Genomic DNA, 9,760 nt, shown 5'->3' with positions numbered 1-9,760 from the left:
ACCCACCAAATTGACGAGGCCTCTTATCTAACCCCTGCCATCTCTCCTGTACAAGAACCATCTCGATCCTCCTAGCAATATTAGCTGCCGCCTGAAAGGGAATCTTACTTCCGGTATCCTTGGCTATCTGAAGCCTAATAGGGTGAGTGAGTCCATCAATAAATATCCTCACTCTCTCTCCCTCAGTAGGAAGTAAAAGGAGAGCATGCTGGGCTAGATCCATAAAACGGGTCTCGTACTGAGTAACAATCATACTGCCCTGCTGGAGATGCTCAAATTGCCTGCGGTAATCCTCTCTCAATGTGATAGGGAGGAACTTCTCTAGAAATAGCCGTGAGAACTGCTCCCAAGTCAGTGCAGGCGACCCAGCTGGTCTGGTCAATATAAAATCTCTCCACCACCTCTTGGCGAAACCCATCATCTAAAATACAGCAAAATCGACCCCATTGATCTCAACTATACCCATGTTCCGTAACATCTCATGGCAGTGGTCAAGATAATCCTGTGGGTCCTCAAAAGATATACCACTGAAGTAAATTGGAAAGAGCTTAGTAAACTTGTCCAACCTCAATAAAGCCTCCGAAGACATGGCAGGCCTATCACCGGCCTGTGCCGCAACAACTGGCTGAACTACCCCAACCGGTAGGGCTGCTGGAGCCTGATACTGGGGAGTCATCTACTCCGTAGCGGGAGTAGTGTGAGTATGTTCTCCTTCCCCAGCCTGTGAGACTGCTGGTGCCACTGGAAATGTACCATTCTGGGCCACGCCCTCCATAAGATTCACCAAATGGACTAGAGCGTCTTGAAGCATTGGAGTACCTATGAATCCTTCCGGGACCTGAACTGGTCCAATGGTTATAGTCTGAACTGGAACCTCCTCATGAAGATCCACCTGAGGCTCCACTACGGGTGCTACTGCTCGAGCTCTAGCTTGAGCTCTGCCTCGGCCTCTGGTGCGACATCGGCCTCGGCCTCTACCCCTAGTCATAGTTGCCACCGGGGGCTCTGGTCCCTATCCGTCGGTAGATGTATTGCGTGTTCTTGCCATCTGCGAGAGAATAAGAATAGAATGGTTCATTTATCGATGATAGAATAAAATTGCACGACAGAATAAGAAAGAAGTGACATTGTTCCTAAACTTCATAGCCTTTGAGAGATAAGTATAGACATCTCCGTACCAATCCTTCAGACTCTACTAAGCTTGCTCGTGACTCATGAGACCTAAGTAACCTAGTGCTCTGATACCAATTTGTCATGACCCGAAATTCCCACCTTCGGGACCATGATGGCGCCTAACATTTCACTTGCTAGGCAAGCCAACGTTAGAATAATCTTAACCAATTTTAAACAAATTAAATTAAATGGAAGTCAATTACTGAAATAAAGTGCAGAAGACCAAAACTACCGAATCATCAAAATACATCCCCGAATCTGGTGTCACAAGTGCACGAGCTACTAGAATAATACAAATAAAGGTCTAAATAAAATTCAAATTATTTGAAAGATATTACACAGCTACGATAAGATAGAAGGGGACATCGAAATTGCGGACGCTGTGCTGTTATACCTCAAGTCTCCTCTGGGTATCTGAATCCGAGCAAGTCTATGGTACGCCGTTGGGATCAACTCCAAAATATGCACAAAAAGTGCAGAGTGTAGTATAAGTATAACCAACCCCATGTACTCCGTAAGTGTCAAGCCTAACCTCAACGAAGTAGTGATGAGGCTATGACAAGACACGTATGTAAACAACCTGTACAAGTATATACAAGTACGAAGCAACAATAACACAATAAATAACAATTTATAAATTTGGGAGGGAACATGCGAAAGGGGGATGATATAATAATTTCAGCAGGAGAAGTGTCACGTAGCAGCCAATTAATTCATCAACAATAAAATGAGCATCTGACAATATGAAAATGGCACAACACTATTCTTCGTGCTTTTACTCTCATTCTTCCCGTAAATTGATAAATAAATAATAAGATTGGCACGGCATCACCCTTCGTGCTTTATCTCTCTTTCTTGCCATGAATTGATAAATAAATAATAATAATTGGCATGGCATCACCCTTCGTGCTTTAACTCTCTCCTGGCACGGCATCACCCTTCGAGTTTTTATACTCTTTGAAAATGGCACGACATCACCCTTCGTGCTTTAACACTCTTTCTCACGATGACAAGGCTTATATAAATGGCACGACATCACCCCTCGTGCTTTTACACTCTTCCACAATATTCAACAATAATTAAATCAATAATAATGTCATGAATAATGATCAAATAATCAATAATAAACTTAAGATGGAATATCTTAATTAAATAGGCAATTGATCACAGTGAAACAATTCCTCCTGCAGGCTTTGATTCAACCACAACGCATAAGTACTCGTCACCTCATCTATATGTTGTACCCGCACATTAAATCACGTAGCAAATTGACAAACAAGTCCTACTCCCTCAAGTCAAGGTTAACCATGACACTTATCTCGATTTGCAACCAACTCAAGATTCCAATAAACCTTTGCCTCACGAATTGGTGTCTGAATGCCTCGAATCTAGTCATAAACAATTCAATATACTCAACATGAGTCCAACCATACAAATTTTACCAAATTTCGACATCAACTCGACCTTCAAATTCCCAAATCTTATTTTCAAATTCCTACGCCCAAATCCTCGAATTTCACCTGAAAACACGTAATCTAGTCGGAATAATCGATGATAATTCAATATTATTGACTAAAAATGATCACAAGTGACTTACCTCAAGTTTTCCCATGAATTCTCACTCAAAAAGCGCCTCAACCCGTGCTGGAAATGTCCAAAATGACAAAAATATCGGGACCCTCTATTTTTGCAATCTGTCCAGTTCTTTCGCTTCTGCGGCTCACTAAGCCGCTTATGCGATTCCTGCTTCTGCGGTGAAGCTGCCGCCTCTGCAGCTAATCACGCTTCTACGGAATTCAGTCCGCTTCTGCGATGAAGCCTGCCCCTCCGCGTTCCGCTTCTGCGATCACAAAGCCATTTCTGCAGCTTCGCAGATGCGGCGAAATCTCCGTACCTGCGCACACTGCCTTACCAGCCCATCCCTGCTTCTACGCTTGCCCAGCTCGCTTCTGCGAGCTCGCACTAGCGAGCCAATTTCACCAGGTGCGATTGCATCAGTAGGCAACGAGTTTCAGTTGTTCTAAGTCCAAATTTGACCCGTTAACCATCTGAAACTCACCCGAGGCCCCCGGGACCTCAATCAAATACACCAACATGTCCTAAAATTCATACAAACTTAGTCGAAGCCTCAAATCACATCAAACAATGCTAACACATGAATTATACCCCGATTCAAGCCTAATGAAACTAAGAAATTCCAACTTTTACATTTGATACCAAAACCTATAAAATCACGTCCGATTGACCTCAAATTTTGCACACAAGTCATAAATGACATAACGGACCTATGAAAATTTTCAGAACTAGATTCCAACCCGATATCAATAAAAGTCAATTTGTGGTCAAACATTTGAAATCTTTATGCCTTTAAGCTTCAAAATTTCAATAAATGACGATAACTCAAGTTAGGGACCTCCAAATTAAATTTCGGGCATACGCCCAAGTCCCAATTTATGATACGGACCTACCAGAACTGTCAAAATACTGATCCAGGTCCGTTTGCTCAAAATGTTGACCAAAGTCAACTTAAGTGAGTTTTAAAGCTCAATTTCACATTTTAATCAATTTTTCACATAAAAACTTCCCGAAAAAATTATACGGACTACGCTCGTAAGTCTAGGAAAGATGAATGGTGTTATTTGAGGTCTCAAAATATATAAATGAATATTAAATTTAAAGATGACCTTTTGGGTCATCACACAATCACTCCTTTTCCCATTCCCCCCACATCAGCTTGAGCACCCTCTCTCACTTTTTCTTTTTTCTTTTTATTTTTACCACCCAACTTTCCAGATTCAGTTGTTTCAACCAAAGCCATAGTTCCGACCAAAACAAACCTATTTTCCAGATTTTTAGTTAACTCAGAGTTAGTCTTAGATATAATTTTTGGACCAGATGTTACCTGCTCTATTTCAGATGAAACAGTTTCTTCTCCCTCAGTTGTAGACTTGAAAGAATCTTCAAATTTTTAGGGTTTATCTGCTTGACTTGCCTTCAGTTGCTCATTGATTTTCTTGGTTTGTTCTCCTCCAATGACTACTTTGCGAGCAAGCATCTTGAATCTTCCTTTCTTAGAGATAGGTTTGGTTGAGGGTGTGGTTGAAGGAGTGAGTGTGGATTCTTTGGGTGGTGATGAGGGATTTTCAGAGGTGTTAGCCATTGATGGTTAGAGGATGAGAGACGATAATTATGTGTGTTTAGAAGATGAGAGAAGATCAATAGAATTGTTTGGCGGTTGTAAATTAGAAGTGAAGAAACGACTAAGGCCAAATCAATTTAAAGAGTGATAATTTAATTGGGTAACGACAACTTTTTCAGAAACTCAGGAGTCTAATCAAACTGGGAGTCAGTTTGAAAAGACGTTGAGGACTCTCCCTAGAATTTAGGCACTTATTGTGTTTTGGGAGTCTCTTTGGGTGAAACTGGTTCATTTCATAACAGATAAGCTCAAGGAGGTTGAGATTAAATGGGACTCTCCTTTTGATCATGATCCAAATATAATTATTCCAAAATATGCAGAGTGGAGAGTACGTACCATGTAATCTTGATGAACCAGTTTCTTTACTCAGAAATCTCTTGTGTAAGTCTGAATTTTCCAAGAAAATAAAGATAATATCATTAGAGATTAATGAGACATTTTAGCACATGTCACAAGAGTATACTGATGAAAATATGAGACTGACCAAAATCTAATCTAATTATGTGCAAAATTTATAGATTTTCTAACCAATTTTTGAGTTAGAACTAGTTCCTTTTAGGTGATCTTAATCATCCCTAATTCTAATCTGTTCCTTTCAAAGTGATCTCTACTTAGAGCTTTTCTGAAGATGTCAGCTATTTGCTTGTCAGTAGCAAAAAATTCCATTATGATCAAACTTCTTTCATAGTTGTCCCTCAAAAAGTGATGCCTAACATCTATGTACTTAGTTCTTTTTTGATGAACCGGGTTCTTGGTCATACTAATTGCACTAGTATTATCACAAAAGATAGGGACACAACGTATATTAGTTCCAAAGTCCATTAATTGCTATTTGATCCACAATAATTGAGCACAACATGAGGCAACAACAACATACTCAGCTTCAGCAGTAGATAAGGCCACAAAATTTTGCTTTTTGGTGGCCCAAGACACAAGACATGAGCCAATAAAATGTGCCATACCTGAGTTGCTCTTTCTATCCACAAGAAAACTTGCATAATCAGCATCAGCATATCCCACTAAGTTGAAATTACTATCTTTTGGATACAATAGACAAAGGTTAGTAGTGCCTTTTAGGTATCTCAAGATCCTCTTGACAGGAGTCAAGTTTGACTCTTTTGGATTTGCCTGAAATCTAGCACAAAGGCCTACATTGAAAACAATGTCAGGTCTGCTAGTAGTGAGATATAACAAAGAGTCAATTATTTCCCTTTATAACTTCTGATTAACAGATAAACCAGGTTTATCTACATCCAATTTTGTGGTTGTTGCTATAGGAGTGTCAATTTCTTTGGCATCTTCTATTTTAAATCTTTTAAGCAGCTCTTTTAAATACTTCTATTGATGGATCATAATTCCATTTGAATTTTGTTTAATTTGTAAGCCTAAAAAGAAATTAAGCTCACCCATCATACTCATTGCAAATTCACTCCCCATTAGTTTGGCAAATTCTTTACTTAACTTATCAGTAGTTGCTCAAAAGATTATATCATCAACATATATTTAAACTACCAAGAGATCTTTACCTTTTTCTTTCAAGAATAAAGTATTGTCAATTTTATCTCTCTTGTAGCCATGCTCCAAGAGAAAGGCACTCTTGGTAGAATAAAGATTATGGAGCCTGCTTGAGCCCATAAAGTGCCTTGTCAAGCTTGTACACATGATCAGGACATTCCTTGATTTTAAAGCTCGGAGGTTGCTTGACAAACACTTCCTCTTTTAGATAGCCATTGAGGAAGGCACTCTTGACATCCATCTGATGGAAAGTGAATTCCATGTAAGTAACAAAGGCTATAAGGAGTCTAATTGCTTCCAATCTTGCAATTGGAGCAAAAGTCTCATCATAGTCTATGCCCTCCTCTTGACTATATCCTTGAACCATCAATTTCTTGTAACTGTTCTATATTTGTCAAGTTTGTTTCTGAAGACCCATTTTGTGCCAATTATCGATTTGTCCTTGGGTCTTGGTACCAGATGCCAAACATGACTTCTTTCAAATTGGTGGAGTTCATCTTGCATTGCATTCACCTAGTTTGTATCCTGCAAGGCCTCATCAATATTTTTAGGTTCAATAAGAGATAAAAAAGCATCAAAAGCGCAAAACTTCTTCAAGGAAAATCTGGTTTTGTTTCCAGAGGTTGGATCAGTAATTATGTTCTCAATGGGATGAGAATTTTGATACTTGTAAGGTTTCACAACTAGCTAGTTTCCCCTAGATATTCCTTCAATATTTTGTTGTTGAGGAATAGGTTCATGGATAGCTTCCCTCGAGGTTTGAGGATCATTTCCTCTTTGTTCAGTTCCCCCTGTCAAGTTGCCCTGGGTGAAAGGTCCTATTCCATCACCCATTCCTTCCTCTGGTACAACTTCAGTCTGGGTTTTGGTATCATTTTAGTTTCTTACCAGCCCAATTGCTTCATCATCATGTTCCCGCCTCTTATAAAGAATGTTATTTTCGTCAAAAACCACATGTACACTTTCTTCTACACACATAGTTCTTTTGTTATAAATCTTATAAGCTTTACTATGTGAAGAATATCCGAAGAGTATTCCCTTATCACTTCTGCGATAAAGCTTACCTATGGAGTCTTTACCATTATTGTGCACAAAGCACTTGCATCCTAATGCTCTAAGATGGGATATATTTGTCTTTCTCTCTTTAAGTAACTCATATGGAGTCTTCTCAATAAAAGGTCTAGTCATGCACCTATTTATGATGTAGCATGCAGTGTTCACATCTTCTGCCCAGAAAATACTGGGCAGTTTACTAGAAAGAAGCATAGTCCTAGATGTTTCTTCGAATGTCCTATTGTTTCTTTCAACTACTCTATTTTGTTGTGGAGTCCTAGGAGCAAAAAAATTATGATTTATGCTATGCTCATCACAAAATTCAGCAAATTTAGCATTCTCAAAATCAGTACCATGATCAGACCTAATTGATGCAAGTTGATTACCTAGTTATTTCTGAGTTTTACTAACAAAAGAAGTGAACATGTCAAATGCTTCATATTTAGATGTTAAAAATAATGTCTAAGTAAACCTAGAGTAATTATCAACAAGCACCATAACATATCTCTTACCACCTCTGCTCAATGTTCTCATTGGTCCACAAAGATCCATATGGACCAGTTCTATCGTCCTGGTGGTGCTTACCACTTTCTTGCTTTTGAAAGAGGATCTTACTTGCTTCCCCCTTGCACAAGCCTCACAAACTTTATCTTCCTTGAACTTAATGTTAGGCAACCCTATCACCAAGTCCTTGGAGACTAGTTTGTTGAGTTGACTTAGACTGGCATGTCTAAGTCTCTTGTGCCAAAGGAGGGGATCATTATCCAACACACTTAAGCAAGTGAGTTCATTATCTGAAAGTGTGGACAGATCCACAACATATATGTTGTTCACTCTTTTTCCCTGCAAAACTATCTTGTCAGTGGTAAAATTAATCACAAAGCATTTTGTAGAGGTGAATGCTACCATGTTACCTCTATCACATAATTGTGATACACTTATTAGACTGTACTTCAGTCCATCTATCAAGTAGACATTCTCAATAGAGTGAGAATCAGTCTTACCTACCTTTCCAATCCCAATGATCTCACCTTTCTTTCCATTTCCAAAGGAGACATTACCTCCTTTAAGGTCCTCAAGTGAAAAGAACTGGTTCTTGCTTCCTGTCATGTGCTTTGAGCAGCCACTGTCCATGTACCATATTTGGCTGCTGCCCTTCACTTGGACCTGCAAAAGGAAACCAGGGGTTAGTCTTAGGAACCTAAAGTAGTTTAGGTCCCTTTCTATAGGCAAAAGGATGAATCAGATTCTTTTTAGCCCAACTTGGTAGCCTATTCTTCCCTTGAACAAATTCTTTGTTCTTTTGACTTACCTTTTCTTTTGCAGTGCATTCACTTTTGTAGTGACCTGTTTTACCACAGTGTGTGCAAATTTTGTTCACAGAAAGTGTGAGGTACTTGCTTTTGGGATCCCACTTAGGTGTCGGGTTCCCAAAGCCAAGTCCTCTTCTGTTGCTACTGTGGTGTTCTTGTAGCTATGAAAGTGCATCGAAGGATATGTTCCATTTACAGGTTCTGTCTAGCTCATGCTTGACCTTACTTAGATCCTCCTTTAGAATTCTTACCTATTCATCTCTCTTGTACAATTCATCCTTCATTTTCCTACATTTTCTTCTAAAGTGAGTTGTGTGTGATCAATTGTATTTTTGCCTGTTCCTAGTTTCAATTTTAGATTTTCAAATCTATATTTTAGGACAGTTGAGTCAAATGCATGATCCTGGTTCTTCAACACTATATTTTCACTTACAGTTTCACTAAACATAAGTTCCAGGTTTTTGCAATTGGCCTTTTAAACCACACATTCTTTAGATAGTTGTTCCTTCTCGTCATTTACATCCCTGGATTAATCAATTAGCTCCAGTAGTAACTCAAATAACCTTTCTTTAGACAAATATTTAATCTTGTCTTTTAGATGAAGGACACTTACCTAAGTTTCTTCATCAGATTCTCCAATGGCCACAAATGCTCGTTCATCCTCCTCATCATCATCTGAGCTTTTTCCCCAAGCAGCGACCATAACCTTGGTTGATCCTTTGTTGTTGATTTTCTTAGGTTGAACCTGTTCCTTCTTCCTGTTCCTTCGTTTAGCTCTTTCTTTCTTCCATTCAATTTCCCACAACGGACAGTTCTTGATGTGGTGATCAGTCTTTCCACACTTGTAGCAGCCATCATTGGTTTGCTTATCAGGAGCTTTTGACTTGCTATAACTTCCACTTTTTGAAGAACCCTTTCCTCTCCTCAGGTACTTCTTGAAGTCCTTGGTGATCATAGCCATTTCATCATCTTCCAGATCAGAACCTTTAGTGATTCTGACTGCCAAGCTCCTTTCCTTCTTAGGTATATCCATCTTCGTGGGTTGTCTCCTAAGTTCATAGGCAGTGAGATTTTCAATTAATTCATCTAGTGAGAGAGTCACAATATTCTTTGATTCTTGGATGGCAGTGATTTTGCTCTCCCAAGTGATAGGCAAAACCCTAGTCTGTATCTTCTCGACTCTATCTTATTTAGAAATAATCCTTCCTAGAGATTTTAGCTCATTTGTCATGGCAAAGTTCTCATACTGAGAGTACAATATAGTACAATAGAGTTCCTTTGGATCTCTTCACCTAAGGTGTTTCTTCGTGAGCCACTTGCAGTGTGTCCCAAATTTCCTTAGTAGGGGAACTACTTTGGATTATGCTATACTCATCTAGACCAAGTCCACAAACAAGCCATTTCTTGGCTTTAGCATTCTTCTCCCACTTCTTCAAGTCCTCAACAGTGCAATCCGCTCTTGTCTTTGGTACATCTACTCCTTCAGCATTTTTCTTCAAGGTAGCCA

At 39.3% G+C, this 9,760-nt stretch overlaps 1 protein-coding gene across 1 annotated transcript; it reads right to left on the bottom strand.

Annotated features, from left to right (window-relative positions):
* Nucleotides 1-8,866: 8,866 nt before the first annotated feature.
* On the bottom strand, nucleotides 8,867-9,286 carry LOC138896268 (uncharacterized). The gene has a single exon (XM_070181064.1). It carries the CDS (start codon nucleotides 9,284-9,286, stop codon nucleotides 8,867-8,869), a length of 420 nt encoding a protein of 139 aa, XP_070037165.1.
* Between the last annotated feature and the right edge of the window lie 474 nt (nucleotides 9,287-9,760).

This window comes from Nicotiana tomentosiformis, chromosome 7 (assembly GCF_000390325.3).
Source record: "Nicotiana tomentosiformis chromosome 7, ASM39032v3, whole genome shotgun sequence".
Classification (NCBI taxonomy): domain Eukaryota; kingdom Viridiplantae; phylum Streptophyta; class Magnoliopsida; order Solanales; family Solanaceae; genus Nicotiana; species Nicotiana tomentosiformis.
The sequence above is the reverse complement of the archived record's forward strand: the minus strand, read 5'-3'. Positions and strand labels throughout refer to the sequence as shown.

Excerpts from the sequence above, each read along its gene's own strand:
- LOC138896268 (XM_070181064.1), bottom strand. The coding sequence starts at position 9,286 with ATGGATATACCTAAGAAGGAAAGGAGCTTGGCAGTCAGAATCACTAAA.